Below are 22,355 nucleotides of genomic sequence, written 5' to 3' on the forward strand. Positions count from 1 at the left end.
CTTCAAACCAAAATAAGGTATTATTTCATTTGTATGGAGACATATGTATGTGTTAAAACACATACATAGTTAAACCATTGTATACAAACTTATACTTTCGAAGTGATAAAATTAATTTGTAAATAATCTTCATTTGCTGTTAAAAATAAAGTTATGCAGAAAATTTAATATGATAACACAACAACATAAATATTGTACTGATTTAATCTTTACTCACTTTCTGACCAATAATTAAATAAATACAGCATAAGTTTCACTTTAATTGTGTAAAATTAGGGAAAAAAAGTGCCAAAAATAAGTAGCTAAAATGCTAATACAATGGATGAAAAGGTTGTCCAAAGGTGGAAGTAACCATGCAATCTTGTGTACTTAGTACACTTTGTCTAGAAGTATTGTCAATAATTCATAATTTTTTTAAGTAAATATAAAAACAAATACAAATAAATGCTTGAAAGTAAAAGATGGGACATTCATCAATTGTAAAAATTGTTAATATTGTAAGTTTTTGCTGTATAATATGAATAAATGTTTACAATGATTTTTTCTTTTGTATTTCATTTACAAAGTTCAGACAATGAAAGCTACAGTGAAGCCTGGTGTCCTTCTTATAAGTATTGGATAACAATAAAGTTAAAGCTCAAAACATACAGAGAAAATTCAGGTGTTTATACTGGATAACAAAGATGGTAGTAAAACAATAAAGGAAACTGTACTGTAATTGTATATTTAATGATAATAAATGAACTGTAATAAATTATCAAATTGCTCTCTCTCTCTCTCTCTCTTTCTCACTCTCTCTCTCAGAAATTCTATCATACACACTACAGCTATATAATATCAGCTACATATATTTGGTTAACAAAACAACTCTACAAGTACACCAGTCTAAAACCATGCACAACATTTAAAACTGCCAGTGAGCACAATAATATTAAATTGAGATCTACAAATACACAAAACATTAAATCCACATACTGTTTGTGCTCAATAATGATGTTATAATAAATGCAATTTAATATGTAGATGACCTCTGCTCTGCTTCTCTTCCTTGTGGAGAATTTAGTTCAAATTTGTGTTATTTTCATCTGTCTAATTTACTGGAGAAGGGAATCAATGTCTGCTTCTTTCCTCTTCCTGAAATGAAAAATATGTAATAATCTATTACAGAAGTAAACAAGGAATATCTAACAAGGCAGCAAAGCTGTCAAATGTACAGACAAAGAACAGAAAATAAAGATGCAAATAAGTGAAAAATTAAATTTTCACAAAAAACTGTTAAATTGCCAGAAAAATTTACCAAACAGACTGCATTGCCTATTGAAGCTGTATTTTAGTGCCATGTTTCTTTCCTATAAGTTTGAGAACAGTAAGTGATATGATTTCCCTTCAATGGTCATCATAGGAGCAGTGCCCAAAATAGGGGTTTCTTCAAATTTTGATACAACATTAAATAATGTTTAACAGCATAATGACAATCAAATGTTATTAATAAAATATTAGTAACATGGACATTCAGAAAATGTGACAAGCAAAAGTCTTCAAGATCATGGAACTTTAAAGTCACACCTTGAAAATGCCAATATGTGAAAAATTAAATTTTCACAAAAAACTGTTTAACTGCCAAAAAAAAAAATAAATAAAAAATAAAAATAAAATAAAAAAAAAAATACCAAACAGACTGCATTGCCTACTGAAGCTGCATTTTAGTCCCATGTTTCTTTCCTGTAAGTTTGAGAACAGTAAGTGACATGATTTTCCTTAAATGGTCATCATGGAAGCAGTGCCCAAAATAGGGGTTTCTTCAAATTTTGATGCAATATTACATAATGTTTAACAGCTTAATGACCATCAATTTTTAATTATAAAATATTTGTATCACAGATATTCAGAAAATGTGACTAGCAAAGGTCTTCAGGCCCATGGGACTTCAAAGTCACGCCTTGAAAATGCCAAAATGTAAACAAGACAGCACTGTTCTGAAATGGGTTTATTTCCATTTTTAACACTTTTTTAACATAAAACAAAATAAACATTTTACTGCCATTTTTATATGACCAACTAAAAAAATTGATGAGATGGGAAAAGTATCAATAGAACAGTGTTAAATGTCCAATTTCCTCCATTCTGAGATTCTGAACATAGTGGATGATTGAATCTGACAAACTGCAATGATATGAGTTTATTTCCATTTTTGACACTTTATTACACAATACATGATAACAAGTTTACCATGTTTTTTACATAATCAACTAACAATGTTGTAAAGATGCAGGAAATATCAAACAAACACTTTTAGGCATCTTATTAGTTAAATAATGAGACTGTTAACATGCTTAAGAATTGAATCTGAGGAAATGTGAAAAAAACAGTATAACTTCTAAAATAATGGCCCGATTATGCTGATTTTCGAACTCAACCTGCGTTTTAGTAAGATTGACCACTCCTGTGAGTATAATTACAATTGGCCAATCCGTTTTTCTTATATTGTGTTATCAGTGTTGCATTTATATTGAAATAGTGAAAAAACAGCATAAATTCCCTCAAAATAGCCCAATCATGCTGATTTTCGAACTTGACCTGCGTATTATGAATATTCATCAGTTCTGTAAGTTTCAAGTCAAAAGGTGAAATGGTTTTCCACTTATGGTGTTATCGGTGCTGCATATATGCTGAAAAAAGTGAAAAAACAGCATAAATTACCTAAAAGTGACCCGATCATGCTGATTTTCGAACTTGACCTGCGTATTATGAATATTCATCAGTTCTGTAAGTTTCAAGTCAAAAGGTAAAATGGTTTTCCACTTATCGTGTTATCGGTGCTGCATATATGCTGAAAAAAGTGAAAAAACTGCATAAATTCCCTAAAAGTGACCCGATCATGCTGATTTTCGAACTTGACCTGCGTATTATGAATATTCATCAGTTCTGTAAGTTTCAAGTCAAAAGGTAAAATGGTTTTCCACTTATCGTGTTATCGGTGCTGCATATATGCTGAAAAAAGTGAAAAAACTGCATAAATTCCCTAAAAGTGACCCGATCATGCTGATTTTCGAACTTGACCTGCGTATTATGAATATTCATCAGTTCTGCAAGTTTCAAGTCAAAAGGTAAAATGGTTTTCCACTTATCGTGTTATCGGTAAAAGTGCACGGCGACGGCGACGACAGCGACGACAGCGACGGCGACGACAGACGCAGATGATGGCTATATGTACAGACACATCTGTGTCTGTACATAAAAAGTAGTTGTTTTTTTTTTTTAATAAAACTTGCTTAATTATAGTGAGATGATTTTGTAAATAATATGTAATTTTGTTTAGCATGATTATCTTAATTCACAGATACCAAGTATAACATGACCCAAATGTAACTCAGGTGCCAAAAGTTATCACTATGATCACTATATGTAATATGTTATCAGATACCTACTTATTACACTAGTTAACAGATTCAACTAATACTACCCTTAAAATGCAATAACTTTCATATATAGGGCTAAAGGGGCATAAGGAGAAATCACTTTCTCTGCAGTCAAAGGAGATCAAGATGGACAGACCGGAGCATTTTAACTTGGAGATATTACCACCAACCAAGGTCTCTTTTTCAAGAAATATCTAGGTGAATTTCTTACTTTCTCGAAGACTTGGGTCGGCCTGTCTTGGGTCGATCCTTCCCAGCAGTCTTAGGTCTCATGGCTTCTTCTGCGCTCTCTGCAGAGTAGGCTAGGTAGACTTGAGAGAGGTCAAAATCTGCAAGCTGGAATAATTATCATAATATGAGATAACATGGAGTCCATGTACTTCTTAATATACTCAGATCAATTCAAATGAAAGCCATTTTGTTAATGTTAATTTCATTATTAAAACCTTTGAAAATGAATTATTATAATAATTATTATCCCTATTATTCAACAATTATTATAAGTATGATTATTATTATGACTTGACATTTACAAAATGAAACACACTTGTGCTTGTAATTTTTTTTTCAACTTCTTATATTTTTTACAACTTTATGGGATAACAACTGTTCATTTTGGCCACAAAATTAATTTTCCTGGGGATAAGGACAATTTTCCTATACTAACCAATTGTAAATGAATCCATTTCAACATTCAAAATTAGTTCCCGTTTTTTTTTTTTTGTTTGTTTTTTTTTTCAAAAATAGTTTGTTTTTTTTTTGTAATAATCTCTTAAGAGTTTTATTATTTGATTATTACAGAGTTTAGCCATCTATGGAGGTCACTTGATGTGATGGCAAGTACATATTCCAAAATAATTGTGTTAACCGCCGTTTTGGGGGCAAAATAGAATTTACTGTATTTCTATGAGTTATATACAATGTATTTATTGTGAAATATGGATATATTACTAACAGTTGTTATCCCTTTAATTCTTATAAATATATGCTCATCATTATATTGTATTTTGCAGCAGTCAAAAAAACACGGTCTTTTGTCTGGTTTTATGTAAGCTGCACTGAGGATAACATGTGTGACTTTATAAAAGATAAATTAATATATCATTATATCTATATCTTTATTTACTTTATCTTTTTCCTTCTCAGGCAGTGGTGTCTGTTTCCTCATATTATTCCCAGTGTAGGCCACACACTTCAGCTGCCACTCCCCTATATCTTCATTCCAGTGCACATACTGTTCTATCATTTCCTACAATAAAAATATTTCATGTCATATGAATCCTCAAATATGATTTTTTAAAATCTTGGTTGACTAAGGACCATTCCACAACTTGTCTACAATGTTTATGAGGCTACACTGTTGTAGGTTATAGCATTATTTTTCACTGCCCAACGTGGCAATTAGTACAATATTGTTGCCCACAGGATGATGCAACTTATACTGATATGTTAAGTTATAATTTTAAATAATAAATAAATAATGAAAAATGAAACTTTTTGAAAAGTTTTATAATATAATATAATATAATATAATATAATATAATATAATATAATATAATATAATATAATATAAATACTTATAACTATACAATAAAATACCTGATACTCTGGTGGAATGAAACTGTTGATAATAAGCATCTGTAGTCGTAACTCACGACTGAGTTGACGGACATTTTCTAACAGTCCTTCCATCTCTCGCTGATGTTCCTGTTGAAGATCAGCAATCTGGAAATAACATAAACAGTATAAGCTGAGTGCAAGTAGATACAGTTCTCAGTTCAAAGATAGAAACTGTCGATTGTTTTAATTCTTTATTAAACAAATGTAATCATTTACACTAGCAGACATGACACTGGGTTATTAGACTAAAGAAGAGAGAAATGTATTAATTGGTAGTATTATGATAGAAAGCTGCCCAGAAACATTAAATTTTCAATTACAACCAGAGGAAAAAATCCTATCTGCACTATTTCCTTCTAACCAGTGACTATTCCAACTCCAAGTCTACTGCTCCATGGAATGGACAAGTTGCAGTCAATTATTCGTGAAAGCAATCTAATGGTACTAGGAAACTTTAGAGTCAACTGTGAGGCAGAATAATCTTATTTCACACTTCCCATGTAAATGCCTTTCCCTGCAAACCAGTTTCAGATCTTACCTCTGATTTTGCCTGCATGAGCATGGTCCAGACCTTCTTCAGCTTCTTTGTCTTGCCTGCTGCCTCTTCCTGCAAACTGGAATATTTCTCCTCTATGTCTAGACGCTCAGCCTTGGAAAATTGGAGAAATACAGGTAAATATTGGATTAAGAAAGCTCAGCCTTAACAAATAAATACAGGTAAGTACAGGTAAATTCATCTTTAGAAAAATTATCTTTAGGAAAAGAATACATGTATATTTTATTACTTCTTGGACAGTTATTAAAACATAATTAAGATAAATTTTTAGGTCTTCAGAAAGAACTTTTAATTAAAAAAGGGGGTGATTTGCTTTCTTTAAAAATTTTGGGAGAATGTCTGCCTTGAAGTAAGAGAGAAAGTGGATTATTGACTAAACATTCCATGTTATATGATATCTATAATGGTTCTTGAATAAAATCCAACATCAATCTTCACCCTGCCCCACCTCTCTCTCTTCAATGGCTTTCTTCAGTGCATCTTCTTTTTTCTTCCTCTCCTCCAATTCTCTGGCGCTCTCCTCCAGCAGGCGTTCCTGCTCCTCTGCCTTCTCCAGCAGGTTTTCTCCACCAACAATCACCTTCTTCTCCAGGGCTTGGAGGCGCTGGGCAAGTGCTTGCTGCTCTTCACTGAAAGGTTAAAATAGTATTCAATACAGACATGCTGAAATTGTCAGTCCTATTCATAAACAACACAGTATTTGGTACAATAATTCATATAAGTTCACAAAAGTCTTAAATACAAGCTATTAAAAACTGTAAAAATATATCTTAATTTTTCCTCCCCAGTGAAAAACAAAACAAGGCAGCAAAGCTGTCAAATGTACAGACAGAAAAGCAGAAAATAACTGCACGGCAACGGCGACGACAGACGCAGGTGACTGCGTCTGTACATAATATAAAGAAACAAATTTGGAGAAAAGAATTAACAGAGAGAATGATGTTGTAGTATTAACCTGTAAATGAGTAGCATATAATACAGTTAAATGTGGGAGAAAAATATTTTTACCTTGCTTTCTTCAATTCAGCCTCCTTCTCTTCCAAGTCCTTCTTCACTTGGTTTCTCTCTTCTTCTGCCATGTCTTTCTTTTCTTCTAGGATCTTTTTGTCTGCCTCTATTTTTGCCTCAATTTCTGCCATCTTTTCTTTAGATATTCCTTTATTTCCACGTTTTCCTTTAAAAAGAGAAAATAAGTGCAGAATCTTTCCAAATTTCTGGGATCATCTTGTTGATCCATTTTGTTAAGTGTTTTTTTTTTTAATTTTGAGAATAAAAGGAGACAACTTTTAAATGATCTTTGTATCATTTGCTTTAGAAAAGGATATGCTAACTTTGTGATAAAAAAATAAAAATGTATATAATTCAGCAAAGGTAAACATTGTGTTCAATAACATAAAATGTTGTAAGCATAAAGAATATCAAATAAGTTCTAAAATACAATCCAGAAAATACAAACCTTTCTTCTTCTTCCTCTTCACCATTCTCTTCACTCCATCTTCCCCAATCACCTCTTCTTCCTCTGACTCCTCCTCTGACTCACTCTCCTCATCACCACTCCCTGCAAGGGAAAGAAAATATTTCATCTTTTTCTTTCATATCTTATCTTTTTACATTTTACAGTTTCTTACATGGTACCTGCATCCACATCCAGACATTAACATATAGTACAAGTACTTGTGTTGAACATCATAAATTGTCTTTATAAACTTTTCTACGTGCATCATATTTAATCATCATGAGATCTCACAAAGGAATCGTTTTGACATTTTGGCCGCATTCAGAACAGTGAACTGACTAGTCCCCAGGTCAAATATGGAAACCTATTAAAAAGCTTGCCCTGTAATCCACTCATAGGCACTTAATAGATTCTTCGTGGGGAAGTATTCAAGTGGGTCAGCCACATTTGACCCTCTGACTAGTTAGTCTTCTGTTCTGAATGCTGCCTTATATTAGCATGTGTAAATTGGGCTCTACATGTGTTGCAAAGGCTTATCTAATTGTAAAACCTTCTTTCTAACCGAAATAATTCATTTAAGATGTGAAAAGATTACAGATACATAGGCCAGAGTAAAATATTTTAATTGACAAACATTTTGCATGCCATCTTGAGGTCAGTATGTAAAGATACACCAAGAAGTTGATAAATACCAGTACATTTAACACATGCACATCTCCTTTACTGAAAGCTCTTTTTTGTTATAGGTTTGAGAAAGATCACATCTATAACTTGAAGGTCAGTTTGCTTTTGTGACATAGTAAATTTGTTATTAGTAAATTTAAGCTCATAAATTACATTAGTTCAAAGCTTTTGGGTTATGTGGATCAAATAATAAAACACATTTTAAATAATCTACTCATGAAATATAAAAACTTTATCTTCATGCATTCTAATGAGAGCATGCAACCAAGTTTCTAATACTTACATATAATATATATATATATAATGTGTATAATTGTTGCACCCCTTTTACTTGTGAGTTTGAAAAGCTTGGTGGTTAGTTGCTTCTTTTTTCAACTTTCAAAAATTCAGTTTAAACAAGTATCAATGATTTTGGATCTATCTAACTGTAATACATTTGATAAGATTATAAAACACAAGATTTTATCTCCACTACAACTACTGACATATTACATAAGGAATTTGGAAACTGAAGAACAATTTTCTCTCTGTCTTCAAATAAACATTGATTCATTTCACAGCATATAAATGAGAAGTTTTCACCAAGAATCGTCTTTATTTAATCGCTTAGTTGATTATTACATTTGTACTTTCAAATTGGTAAAACGATTATGTTTATCACTCCTTAATAAGATTAGTGGATCGTCATCTGGACTACAGTTTGCATAAAATTAATTGCTCATCTGACTATCTAACAACTAAAAGCAGGACAACAGACTGCTTTGCGACACACAGTTACTACAACTAAATATCATGTTGCCCAATAGCTTTACCTCCTCCAGTGCCTGCGGTAGCCATGACATGAAAAGCAAGGGAGACAAAATGTGTTCTTAAAGGATATAAAGGAACAATGCTGGAATTAAGCTACATTGTGTCTATATTTCTCTTAACGCACAAAAGAAAAGAAAGCTGTCAACATTTATGTTTTCTATTCATGACAGTGGCAAAATTCTAAGTAAGCGACTTGATCGACAAGGAGACACAAATAAATATCATCAATATAAAGTCTACACACTTGAGAATATCAAACTTGTGCAAAGTAAAAAGTAAGCAACATGAGATAATAAACAGATGCTATGTTGCTGGAAGAAAAATTGATTGATAAAAATAACTAGAAGCAATGGAAAATAAACAAGGACACAAAAATGAAGAAAAATCACAAAGACTGTTGGACTTAAGGCAAGACAATTTAGGAATTCCAAATTAGGTGATTCACAGCAGAAACGATACAATACTGCACTGCTGAAAACTGAATTTTTGGAAAAGCTTTCAATTAAATTGCATGGAATGAAGCTAAATGAAAGAACTGATCACTTCTGGCTTACCTTCATAATCTAATCATAATAGAGAAATAAACAGCTCTTTAGTTTTTTTTCAAGCTGTTTTTCTACTACAACCAATAGTTCATAAGCCTCAAAAAAATAACCATCTCTATAAGTCAAAATGTAAGTTCTGATTCATTCTGTTGTTTTTAACTAATATAAAGTTCTAGTACAATACTTAATTATTTATCTCTCTATATCATATTCTCTATACATATGTCTAGTTAAGGCAATCCAGAAAGTAGTTTCATATCTCACCTCCTTCCTCCAGCTGTTTTTTCAGCTCCTCCATCTCCTGTTGAAGTCTCCTGAGTTGAGCGTCCTTGGGGTCCTCGTTGATCTTGGCACTATTCTTGATGTTCTTGGCTCTGTTAGCATACCTCAGTGTGCTGATGGTCTCATCATAGTTGTAATCGACTGGACCACAGTTAGCAATCTAAATTCAATTAGTGTTATTAATTCTGTTAAAATTGACTGATATATGATTATTACTAAATTTGACAGTGTAGGAATTAACCCATAGTCTTGACGATCACCTATGATATAAGACACCCAAGACATGTGACATATGGCAAATGAACAGGTTAGATCCAAAAAGATAATTACTTCTCACATTAAGTTCAGAGAGAAAGAAATGAACATGTTGAATCCAAAAAGATTAAAAATTCTCCCATTAAGTTCAGTAAGAAAGAAATGTCAAAGTCCTTCTCACATCAAGTTCAGAAAGAAATAAACCATTTTATAAGTAAGGAGAAAAAAGCTTGAACACAAAAGGGGAAGGAAAAAAGTTTACCATGACTGTTTTGGAGTTTCCTCCGAGTGAGTCCTGCAAAAGTCGCGTCAGTTTAGAGTTCCTGTACGGGATGTGGGTGCTTTTCCCGTCCACCAAGGCAGAGATGACATTTCCCAGGGTGGAAAGAGACAGGTTGATCTTTGTGGCTTCCTTTAGTCTCTGTCCTGATGCACCAGTTTTTGTCTGCCTCTCAGAGCCCTAAAATATGACAGTTCACGTGTAAAAATAATACATCTTAAAGGAGTCGCCATAATTATTTTTGCTTTGATTCTTCAATAAAATATTTTTATGTATTAATTTCACTTCCATCTTCATTATCATTATCATTTTCATTTTTCTGATCATGTCAAAGGCAAATTCCCAACAGTGCAAAAATGAATGTGAAGAATGCAAACTCATTATTATTTCTAATGACATCATTATAGATAACACTAAATATTTTCTGAAGTGTGCGATTGGAACCTACCGCCAGATCTACCAGATGCAGTTTCCCCACACGCACATGTTGTTCACCGTCAAGACCCTTCTCACTGCACTCTATGGTGATAGAGAATATAGCATGCGAACGCGAGCTGTGCGCATTCATCTGTGTGGCGCCAACAGATCCTGAAAGAAAATAAATAGCACATTTGAGCGCATTTTAAGAAACAAAAATAAATAGCACATTTTAACACATTTTAATTTTTTATAGTTAATCTATCCATCTTTTAGCTGAAATGAATTTATGTCCACTGTTCTTCTTTGTTTACTTTCCATGTTTCAGTCTTCTCAGTTGGGATATCAGAAAATGGAGCACAAGCAATTTCTTTTTGCTCCTCCAACCCCCAAAATTACCAGAAATAACAACACAGTTTTAAACATGCTAAGATACAACTTTATATATTTCTGAGGCTCAATGTCTTTAAAGTGATCACAGGCTCTAGGCTTATTTCTTTTTTTTTAATTAAAAAAAATTAATGCAATCAATATTCTTCTGCTCACTGTGATTGTTGCCCAGTGTCATGACTCTGTCCATTTCATCAGCATTGTGGACTGGGACGCGGAGCAGATCTTTGACATACACTCCGATATCTGGCCTCTCTTTGACCTGGAAGTATGAGTCAATGCTCATTTTTAACTTGTGCAAATCCCATTTTGTTTTATAGGAAATAAATGTAATTTATTCAAAAATAAAAAATAATTAAATAATAATAATAAAATAAATAATCAATTAAAACATTCTGTCTGTCCTTGCATGGAGTACCACAAAGCCAAAATACTAATTTTGTACCAGTACCTTTGCCAACTTAATAGTAATACCAGTGCATAATCAGCATATGGCATTTTTAAAACAAGATCGTTTTTCAGAAGTTTCCCATATTAATATTACTTGAAAGATTTTCATGCACACATATACACCTATCACTATTTATCATTATCCAAAACATAAGAAATGTTAAACTCTCTACCCACCTCCAGTCTGACACTCTGATCCTTTCCTAGCAAGTCTCTTACTTCTTCATTATAAATCTCCAGATAAGACACACAGACCAAAAATCTGGAAAAATGTTTACATTAATTAGTTGTAGATTCTGAGACTTGATTCTTGGAAAAAAACTTTTTTCCTGTAAACTTCAAACATAAAGCTCCTAACAGTGAAAGTGTTTTGCCTTAACTTTAAAGACACAATTTGTAAGATATATCAAAGTGAACTTTAGGAGATTTATCACTCACACATACTGGTAATTATAGAAAAACAAAAATGAAATTCTTTTACAGTAATGAACACACACACACACACACACACACACACACACACACACTTTTCCTTTTTTTGGATTCAGTCATTTAAGAAAAAAAAACTTATATATTTATGTCTAACCGAGTGTCTCCCTCTGCCTTTGCCATGTGACCAAAGATGTGGGCAAACGAGTTAGGGATGATCCCCCTGAGCTCCGGGACTGTGCGGACACCCTCCATAGTGAATGTCTTCCCTGTGCCTGTCTGACCGTATGCAAAGATTGTGCCTGAAATTCCAAGGGGTATTATAAACACTCTGCATTATACAAAACACACTCTAAAAGTATGTTCTTACCAATTTAAGCTTAAAGATTAATGTTAATGCTGGTTTCATTACAATTTTCTTATCTGGGGTAGCGCTAACACTCGCCAATTTAGCCAAATGCTTAAACTGACTTAAAATGGCTAAAGAAAAAGGGCTTGATTTGGCATGTTTTAGCCAAATTATAACCATTTTGATAACAAATTGACAAAAATGTGGTGATTTGGCTAAGTGAAAAAAAATGCTAGCGCTACCCCAGCTTATGATTCAACTTGACTGTGTGCTAAATTTCAATTATTCACATTATATGGTAGATTAAAATATTTTTTATAATGTTGTAACAAAATTCAGCCTACAATTCAAAATACCATCATATAAGAATTTATAAAAATTGGTTTCTCCATTTCATTAAACTATTATTGTTACAATCTTTGCAATCTTTACAATAACATACAGTAAGTTCTAATGTCAGTTTTCACTCATAAATCATCAATTTTCCCCATTTTTTAAAAATTTTCCATGATAAAAGAATAGTACAAAGATCACTGGCACTGTAGCAGTATTAAAAGTTCATGTTTCTGTTTCCCCATACCATTATATCCTTCTAGTACACTGTCTACTATGGGTCTGGCCGCCTGGTTGTACACGTCCACCTGCTTCGACTCCATCCCAAACACTGTATCGAAGGTGAACACCTTGGGTGGCTCCCCCTGGGGAGCATTGGGGTTTTGAACTGTGACGGTACCTCGGACCTCATCAATCTAGAAGAGAGACGATGAAGAACAGATTACTAGAGAAAAGTTGCACCCTAGTAACCTATAATATATTATTGGACCTCTATAACCTATGACAGCTCTAGAGTGATACATGTCCATGCTGTAAGACTAACCTTGATTTAATGATTCCAAATCAATTTCCGTCTCCTCAAAAGTAAAAATTGCTTCTGGAGCCAATTTAACAGAAGAACTTAAGATAGAAAGCTAATCTTAACTTTAAACAGCAATAGTTGTGTAACAGTAACTAGTGGCCTAAAACACATCCTTTTCAATTGTTATAAATATTAGCAAGTACTAAATTTCATTTTTAGGACTACTATTGAACTGAATTAAACTGGGGTAGTGCTAGCAATTTTTTTTCTCTTAACCAAATCACTTTTTTTTTTTTTTTTTTTTGTCAATTTGTTATCCAATAGGTTATAGTTTGACTGAAACAAGTCAAACCGAGCTCTTTTTGTTTAGCCAATTTAAGTCAGTTTTAGCATTTGGCTAATTTGGTGAGTGTTAGCGCTACCCCAGTCAGGGGCGGATTTAGGGCATCTTCTGGGTCTTCTGGAAGACGGTCAGATTTTCAAGTTTACATTGACGGGTATCTAATTTTTTTCTGTCAGAAGACGGTCAGAAAATGGAGGATGGATCAACAAAGATAATTTGGAAGACTGTCAGAAAACTAGAGGATCAGAGAGGCGATACCGCCTCCGAATATTGTACCACCAGCTGGAGCAAGCGCATTCGTATAGACCCCCACATACACAAAATAAGGGACACAGCCACCAGTCTTATGCTTGACAAGCTATAAAAATGCAATCAACAAGAATTTTCAAAATACGCAAAAAATATATATAACTTAAAATGGTACAATCAAAGTTAAGTTCATCGTAAGGTAGGTCAAAGGTCAATTTCAAGGTCGCAGTAAATTGCCAGTATATGACTTCCTATTCAACTTCAATAATAACTATGGACCTATCTCTGCCATGTTTGGAGTTAAAAGAGAAAGAAATTAGCAGAGTTCAGTTCATGATTATAAGTAGGTCAAAGGTCAATTTGAAGGTCACATATAGATTGCCAGTATATGACTTCCTATTCAAGTCCAATAGTAACTACGGACCTATCTCAGCCAGTTTTGGAGATAAAAGGAAACCAAAATTTGCAAAGTTCAGTTCATGGTGAAAAGTAGGTCAAAGGTCAATTTCAAGGTCACAGTAAGATTGCCAGTATATGACTTCCTATTCAAGTCCAATAGAAACTACGGACCTATCTCTGCCAGTTTTGGAGATAAAAGGGAAGCAAAATTTGCAATGTTCAGTTCATGGTGAAAAGTAGGTCAAAGGTCAATTTTAAGGTCACATTTAGATTGCCAGTATATGACTTCCTATTCAAGTTCAATAGTAACTATGGACCTATCTCTGCCAGTTTTGGAGACAAAAGGGAAGCAAAATTTGCAAAGTTCAGTTCATGGTGAAAAGTAGGTCAAAGGTCAATTTTAAGGTCACATTTAGATTGCCAGTATATGACTTCCTATTCAAGTTCAATAGTAACTATGGACCTATCTCTGACAGTTTTGGAGATAAAAGGGAAGAAAAATTTGCAAAGTTCAGTTCATGGTGAAAAGTAGGTCAAAGGTCAATTTTAAGGTCACATATAGATTGCCAGTATATGACTTCCTATTCAAGTTCAATAGTAACTATGGACCTATCTCTGCCAGTTTTGGAGATAAAAGGGAAGAAAAATTTGCAAAGTTCAGTTCATGGTGAAAAGTAGGTCAAAGGTCAATTTTAAGGTCACATATAGATTGCCAGTATATGACTTCCTATTCAAGTTCAATAGTAACTATGGACCTATCTCTGCCAGTTTTGGAGACAAAAGGGAAGCAAAATTTGCAAAGTTCAGTTCATGGTGAAAAGTAGGTCAAAGGTCAATTTTAAGGTCACATTTATATTGCCAGTATATGACTTCCTATTCAAGTTCAATAGTAACTATGGACCTATCTCCGCCAGTTTTGGAGATAAAAGGAAAGCAAAATTTGCAAAGTTCAGTTCATGGTGAAAAGTAGGTCAAAGGTCAATTTTAAGGTCACATTTAGATTGCCAGTATATGACTTCCTATTCAACTTCAATAGTAACTATGGACCTATCTCTGCCAGGTTTGGAGTTAAAAGAGAAAGAAATTAGCAGAGTTCAGTTCATGATTATAAGTAGGTCAAAGGTCAATTTGAAGGTCACATATAGATTGCCAGTATATGACTTCCTATTCAAGTCCAATAGTAACTACGGACCTATCTCAGCCAGTTTTGGAGATAAAAGGAAACCAAAATTTGCAAAGTTCAGTTCATGGTGAAAAGTAGGTCAAAGGTCAATTTCAAGGTCACAGTAAGATTGCCAGTATATGACTTCCTATTCAAGTCCAATAGAAACTACGGACCTATCTCTGCCAGTTTTGGAGATAAAAGGGAAGCAAAATTTGCAATGTTCAGTTCATGGTGAAAAGTAGGTCAAAGGTCAATTTTAAGGTCACATTTAGATTGCCAGTATATGACTTCCTATTCAAGTTCAATAGTAACTATGGACCTATCTCTGCCAGTTTTGGAGACAAAAGGGAAGCAAAATTTGCAAAGTTCAGTTCATGGTGAAAAGTAGGTCAAAGGTCAATTTTAAGGTCACATTTAGATTGCCAGTATATGACTTCCTATTCAAGTTCAATAGTAACTATGGACCTATCTCTGACAGTTTTGGAGATAAAAGGAAAGCAAAATTTGCAAAGTACAGTTCATGGTGAAAAGTAGGTCAAAGGTCAATTTTAAGGTCACATTTATATTGCCAGTATATGACTTCCTATTCAAGTTCAATAGTAACTATGGACCTATCTCTGCCAGTTTTGGAGATATAAGGGACTAAATGTTATAATTTTGGAGTTACCATAATGTGCCTTAAATTTCGTACAGAAAAAATTAATTAAAATAAAGAAAATGTCATTTTGGTCAAAATTCTTGAAATAAGAGGTGCTCTGAAGTTTCAGAAGTTCAAGTTTGATGAAATAATGTCATTTTTGAACACAAGTTGTCTGCTTTGCCAAGCCTTATGTTTTATTTTTCCAGAGTTCAAAATTTATTATCCATTACCGTACTGCACATTTTGCTTTTACCACCAATATGTACTTTTTGATACAGCGTAACTCGAAAACCGTATGGAATACAAAAAAACCGAGACCACCTCCAGTGTTGGGCTTTACATGCTCTACAAAATGCAAAAAAGAATGGGTCTCTAGCATTAACGGTTCCCGAATTAGAGACAGTTTTCAGTTTCGGTATCTTATGGCCGCTACTCCCGTGAAAATGCACCGATTGACCCCAAATTCATGGAGATGAAAGATGACCTGAAGGGTAACACTTTCCAATAATATTATTGGTTAAGTCTGTGTGGTGTCTGAATAACAGGGCAAAAAATTTTTTTTTCGTAAAAAATTTCATTTTTTTGAAAATTTTGGCCCATTTGACCTTGAAGTAAAGGTCAAAGGTCAAATCCAAGGGTATATTTGAAATCTACACATATGACTTTTGGAAAGCCGTCTATAGAAATTTTTCCCATAACTCCTTCCGTAGGGTAGATAATTAGCATTTAATTTTGCCATTTTTAGACAAGGGTGCATTGCAATGAGTGCCACACCCAGACCCCAATACCGACAAAGCCCAAATTTTACGTGGAACGAGTTGAGATTATAGGTGACCTAAATCCATGAGATGGGTATGGGGGGCCTTACCGTCTAGGAGGAGAAGCGGTAACGGTAGCCGTCCGGCGGAACCGGCGGAGCCGGCGGAACGATCCGGACGAGACCGAAACCATGTGTACCGCCAGCGCTAACGCTGGTGGTACAATAACTCTGGATCCGCCCCTGCCAGTACTAGTAAAATGTACATTAGTTTGTCCCAAAGTGCTTGACATGACATCATCATGACATGACATAAGCCACAGACTTACATTGACTGTCAGCTTGCAACCTGAATCTTTCTCCTTGGAGTTGATAGGCCGACATCTCACCACCACCCGTACATTGTCGGAGTCCTTGGGATCCTTCTTTTCCTGCAAGCCAAAATGAAATGTAATACTAGAGGTGATTCCTCTTCATTTTGTGTATGTGTGTATGGGGAATTATTTATCACAGTATATTTACCATACTGTAATACCCAAATTTGTCTCCATGAACGATACTCATTACATTTGTCAGATTTAAATAAATAAATAAATAAATAAATAAATAAATAAATAAAACTCAATCTTCATGTGACCTTTTTAGTTTACTGCTTTTCTTTTGCACTGATTCATGGATTTAGTAGTAACTGAATTTTATAGGTTGACAGGTTGTTATATTTAATCATAATCACGAACATATTAAGTTAATTTATGAAAATAATTTTTCCAAGCTCGAGCCAAGATGCAGTGAAACTGACAGGCTCAATCTGACAGCGATTAAAATGTATGCCACCTTTCATAATTAACTGTAAATCACAATGTAATTAGAAAACAGAACCAGTTAGCCTCCCTCCTCAAATACTGCAGATAAATATACCAAAAATGAAATTTACAAGATAGCTTACTTACCGGCATACTGAACGAGTACTTTGAAAACTACATGTTGGTTAAATTTACTCTTTCTTTGCGACTTGCGGAATTTTCAAATATGACACATTTGTAGGTGGGGCTGCGATCAAGAGACACCAAAAGCAAGGTTATTCAGATTGTGTTAGCTGTGCCAAGAAGCGCGTTGGACAGCTGCAGCATTCCAAGACAGCTAAGCCACAAAAACTTTTACGTTAAATTTATGAGACTGTCCCTAAACGCATCGTTGCATGCGCCCCTGCAAAACACCATACCAATATTTGGGGGGTAATTTTTTTTTTGCTTCGGATATAGCCTATTTTCAGTCTCCAGAAGAGTTGCGAGTATCAAATAAGTCATTTCTAAAAACTGTTGGTGAAATAATGAAGACTCAGTAATGCAAGGATTTGTTATCAATATTTATTTATATATGGTTACCGTACTAGTAAGCATTATCACATATCATTATGACACAATAAAAGTTAATTGACTTAACTCCGAGTAATAATATTTTCTAACCCATTTTCATATCCCGAACACACACTCACTTAGCTGCCACTTATCATTTTCCGGATTCACATCCTTATTTTCCGAGTACATATTGTTAATTTGCACACACATATTATGCACCATATATATAAAAAGACATCAATAATTAGAAGAGGAGGTGGTATGACGTTATTGCAAAGGTCTATACCAATAGGACTACATGTATTTTGATCCGCCTCCGCCCCCTTTTTTAATCAAACAGTAGGATTCGAGGATTGATTTGGACATTTGGAAGATTTCCTTAATCTTTGAATACTGTTGGGTATTAGCGCACCGTCTACTTCATCTCTGTTTTTGATTATGCCTCAGTGTCTGTGTCACAAAAAGGCCCCAGGTTCTGTGCCACGAAAGAAGTATAATCTTTGCTAAAACGAGCTTTGCTAATCCTGTGAAGGATCTTACCGTCTTCGCCGACTAATTTGCCATTTCTGGAGGACTCCACAATAGTTATACTCGTTTTTTACCTTTATCTATTTATTTATTGGACATCTAACTAGTCCATCAGCTTAAAATATGATTGTCTGTGACATTTTTGATATGCCAACCTGATGCATTGGGTCGATTTTGTTTATAAAACACTCTGTTTAAATTGATGAAATATATACATCATAGTTTTAAACCTTTCTACATTAAAAGAATCTAAATATTGGTTATATAAAATCACATAAACTCACTTCGTTGTTACTTCCGACATAACACTATTAATACTTCTTACAATAAAAAAAAAGAAAAGAAAAAGAAAAAGAAAATTGTTTCAAAAAACAAAAAGCAGGAAGCTCCCAAAGACGACATAAAGTGATGCCACAAACTCGGCGTTCCCGTTCCCCGTTCCGACAGTGGTGGAAGGGGGAGGGCGGCTGCTACCCTGTTGTCCGCCAGAATTGGTGCAGTTATTACCCGGACTGGACGTATAGGTTTTCCCGTCAGGACACGAGCACATGTGCGAGGCTGAAGAATGAAAAAAGGGGGAGATTATTATTATTATTCCTCCTTTTGTAAATAACATGAATTCTATTCAATAAATAAAAATTGACATTTTTTGGGTTTGCTTTCCTCGGGAGAAAGTGAAAATCGCTGAGAAGAATATGGGTGTGATGAGAGGGCTGTGGCATTCAATTTGAGTATCTTGTGACGGTGTTTTAGGTGAATTTATGAATGAACGTTAGTTATGTCATTGTGCTGGTGTTACGTGACGGAGAGTCCCGCATAACAGAGTCCGCTTCCCATTCATTTGTACAGGTGAGCCTCGCCTTAGATTTTGACCCAGATTAACCCCAACCATTGTAACTATATGGAGGGCGGACTTTCTGTTGCACGGACCCTCAGTTTCGTTACACCGGTTGTGACAGTGCGTTAGGAGTGCGGGTGTGACAGATGTGTCAATGTGTCGGTCAATGACGCTATGTCAGGTGTGTCAAGTACCTATTTCGGATGTATCAGACTGTCAGTAGCTTACCTGCTGTGTTAGTACAAACGACCGAGGTAGGCACGTTCAACATTGTCCCCGATGGTTGGCTGAGAATGCTTCCTCTGAAACAGCCAAGGTAATATGGCCACTCAGCTGTGACATGGTAGCGATACTGGCCATTAACGGTCCTCCCATGGCATTCGTCCAAGTCGGCGTTCGTAATGTTGCGATTAAGATCGGAGGCATAGGTGCCGTAGATTGGGAAACCGTCAAAGGCGACAGCGATGAGTTGGTCTGCTGTGCCTGTAATACATCAAATATATATTATATATATGTAATGCATATGATACATGTATGAGTAAACAGCTACCATACGAGAAATTGCAATGTTTGAGTTGTGATATATTTACTGCGTTGAGGAAGGTTTATAAATCACTTTCAGGTTATGAAAAAAGGGAGGAAGAAGAAAAGGAGAAAAAGCGGAAGAAAGAGGTGAAAAAGAAGACGGAGAAATATGAAGAGAAACAAGGGAAGAAGAGGGAGGGGGGAGAAAAGGAATAAAGCAGAAGAAAAACGATTTCTAGAAGAAGAGGGGAAATTAAACTATCGTAGACCATTACGATTATCCAGAGTAAGATTCAGTTTATATTCAGTGAGAGTGTGATTGAGTAAATCCACTAATTGACGTTGGTTGCCTTTGGTCCGATAACAAATCGCATAAAATGAGCGTGTTACACACCGTTGTATACGCAAGCCGGGGATATGTGGTAATGATAGGCCCCTCTAGTATCGGGATGTCCACTGCACGAGTCGAAGGTCTCAGCGACTGCTGCATCACAATTGGTGCTGGTTAGGGGGTTAAAAACCGCCACGCCGTTGACACCTGGTGGAAAATACAGGAAACCATAATTTGCATTTTGGGCCCTCCGCTATCTTGTCTATTCTCTCTCCCTCTCCAACTCTCATTCATTTGTTATCATTGTAATCAATGTAACGGAATTGCTTTTTTTTTTTTTCAAAATTGATGGACCTTCGTATGAGTCTTGGGGTTTATTTATTTATTTATTTATTTTTATTTTTTTTTTGGGGGGGGGGGGCAATCTGTACAAATAAAAAATCATATTATTCAAAGCAAACTACAGTATTCCTGAAAATCATTCGGCGTAGTCGTGACACATACTGGTAAATCAAAACTACATGTATAAAAGGAATAACGCAATGAAAAACGGAAAATATACAGGTACCTATTCCGATTGGTCCCATTGGTAAGCAGTATTTGTTCGAGCCGGATGGTGTTTGCGGTATCTTGTACTTGTAATTCTGGTTCGTTGCGCTGTTCGGATTCACGGAGCTGGTATGATGATCCGGTAATCCGGTGCTATTGATCGTGTAATCCGATGCTCCGGTGGTGAAGGTCACAGCTGTTGAGAAAGCGTTTTTCTCACTGTTGGTCAAGCCGGACACTGGCCGCATAAAACAAGTGAACGCCAGTAACAGGAAGCTGGTCGAAATTGCCATTTTGGACCTGTCAAATTAAAAATACAACTGATAATTGATTAAAAAAGTATCTTGATAGGGTATTGGATGATTGAATATCTGATGCTCAGAGTTTCTCTCTCTCTCTCTCTCTCTCTCTCACACACACACACACACACACACACACACACACACACACACACAGAGAGAGAGAGAGAGAGAGAGAGAGAGAGACGCACACACGCTTTCCATTCACCACTTTTCTCTTAAATTAAACGCCACCGATCGAAATGCTGAAGAGGAGAGGGTTTCATTCAGCAACACAAGTACAATATCTTTAAATCTAGGCTCCACTCTGCGTTGACTATTGAACATCAAGGTGCTCTGCAAACCAGCTGTTTTCTCTAAAACAGTATGTTTACTAAAGCATGGAGGACACAGTTAAGATGGTCGATAATATACAGTAAGTCACCAACTTTAACAGTAATCCAACAACAAGTAGCATTTTTTTTATCCCAGGTGATTTACTCATAAAGCATCCCAGGGTGTGGCACTGAAATGCTTATAGAGCTGACCTCAATTTACACATGTATTCTTCTTGCATGATGTGAAGCGATTATACTCTTGAGTTTTCCTTTTCTTTTTTTTTCTATAAATTGATTGAAGGTTCACTGATTTACTCAAATATCACCCTAGAGACTGAATTGCTAATAGAGCTGATCTCAACTTATCCTCCTTGCATAACCTGAACTGAATAGACTAGTGAGTATTCTTCTTTTTTCTTTTTATCTTTCTATAAAATGACTGAGGTTCACTAACTGCATTGCAGTGATTGGACATTCGGAATCGCATTAATGCCCATGCAGGGCTTTCCTAGACGGAATCACTCGGATAACTGCAGTATGCCGAGCAAGCTATATGCGACGTACTTAACAAGATTCATAAGAATTCTGTGATTCTTGCTTTTCTCAGCATTAGCTAAGCGGATAAGGACTTGGATTGAAACGCCTTAAATCTTTAAAAAGATAAAAATTTTATTATGCCACACCCTCACCAGTCGCAACTGGGCCGAGCAAGCCACGTGTGCACGTACATATAAGTCACCAGATTCTGCAGATTTTGCCTTTCGAGACGTACGGGAATGCTTAAAAGATATACCGCATACTATTATCAACACCAAAAATTATTAAGCACCTTGCACGGTACAACTGCACTTCTTACCTGTATGAGACGCTGTGCTAATGTCAACGGGCAGACGAGGTAAAAATGACGCGCCGCTCTCGTGACTCTTTTTTTTTTTTTTTTTCTATTTGAGTTAAAGAATTGCCCTGACTCCAGTTCACATTCAATAGCTATATTATTGATCGTAATGTTTTCATGCTCCAGGTCAGGCATAAATGTTTTGCTATTGCTAGGTCACCCGCTTCGCGCTTTGTTCAGTGCTTTTGTTAGACAGTCACGAGTTTTCTCATATTGAACGGGTGAGAAGACAATAGCTCTTGTCAATATTAGGGCATCTGTCCTAGAAAAATATTTGACTCGCTATTAGCTTTGCATATTTCAGTAGCCCCTGATTATGAGCGTGAGTGTTAGCGAGTGCGTGCGCTTACAAGTGCATGTGTGT

The 22,355-nt window shown here is 35.2% G+C and overlaps 2 protein-coding genes across 4 annotated transcripts; both read right to left on the reverse strand.

Annotated features, from left to right (window-relative positions):
- Positions 1-186: 186 nt before the first annotated feature.
- LOC106154708 (kinesin-like protein KIF3A) lies at positions 187-17,446 on the reverse strand. 2 transcript variants are annotated; one of them, XM_087008665.1, is made up of 18 exons: positions 17,302-17,446; positions 16,681-16,782; positions 12,523-12,691; positions 11,751-11,895; positions 11,342-11,426; positions 10,871-10,976; positions 10,356-10,495; positions 9,890-10,087; positions 9,355-9,532; positions 8,548-8,559; positions 7,052-7,153; positions 6,604-6,769; positions 6,044-6,224; positions 5,578-5,688; positions 5,019-5,144; positions 4,546-4,668; positions 3,631-3,755; positions 187-1,134 (listed from the first exon to the last, which is right to left on the reverse strand). In XM_087008665.1, the coding sequence occupies exons 1-18, from the start codon at positions 17,305-17,307 to the stop codon at positions 1,095-1,097; spliced, it is 2,115 nt and encodes a 704-aa protein (XP_086864791.1). In that variant the 5' UTR covers positions 17,308-17,446; the 3' UTR covers positions 187-1,094. The 2 variants fall into 2 exon arrangements, with proteins under 2 accessions (XP_086864791.1, XP_086864792.1); XM_087008666.1 differs by lacking the exon at positions 8,548-8,559.
- Positions 17,447-17,704: 258 nt separating this feature from the next.
- On the reverse strand, positions 17,705-22,089 carry LOC106154697 (uncharacterized). 2 transcript variants are annotated; one of them, XM_087008668.1, is made up of 5 exons: positions 21,953-22,089; positions 20,500-20,780; positions 19,995-20,138; positions 19,304-19,558; positions 17,705-18,795 (listed from the first exon to the last, which is right to left on the reverse strand). In XM_087008668.1, exons 2-5 carry the CDS (start codon positions 20,771-20,773, stop codon positions 18,602-18,604), a joined length of 867 nt encoding a protein of 288 aa, XP_086864794.1. In that variant the 5' UTR covers positions 20,774-20,780; positions 21,953-22,089; the 3' UTR covers positions 17,705-18,601. The 2 variants fall into 2 exon arrangements, with proteins under 2 accessions (XP_086864794.1, XP_086864793.1); XM_087008667.1 differs by lacking the exon at positions 21,953-22,089 and adding an exon at positions 21,786-21,841.
- Positions 22,090-22,355: the final 266 nt, after the last annotated feature.

This window comes from Lingula anatina, chromosome 3 (genome assembly GCF_051362555.1).
Source record: "Lingula anatina isolate TDL-2025a chromosome 3, LinAna3.0, whole genome shotgun sequence".
Lineage (NCBI taxonomy): Eukaryota > Metazoa > Brachiopoda > Lingulata > Lingulida > Lingulidae > Lingula > Lingula anatina.

Coding starts and splice junctions, on each gene's coding strand:
- LOC106154697 (XM_087008667.1), bottom strand. CDS start 21,826: ATGTACGTGCACACGTGGCTTGCTCGGCCCAGTTGCGACTG. Junction 20,781..21,785: donor GCTCGGCCCAGTTGCGACTG/GTGAGGGTGTGG, acceptor TTAATTTGACAG/GTCCAAAATGGCAATTTCGA. Junction 19,559..19,994: donor CCCGGCTTGCGTATACAACG/GTGTGTAACACG, acceptor GATGTATTACAG/GCACAGCAGACCAACTCATC.
- LOC106154708 (XM_087008665.1), bottom strand. Junction 10,496..10,870: donor GACACTGGGCAACAATCACA/GTGAGCAGAAGA, acceptor ATTTTCTTTCAG/GATCTGTTGGCGCCACACAG. Junction 6,770..7,051: donor GAAGAGGAAGAAGAAGAAAG/GTTTGTATTTTC, acceptor CTCTTTTTAAAG/GAAAACGTGGAAATAAAGGA.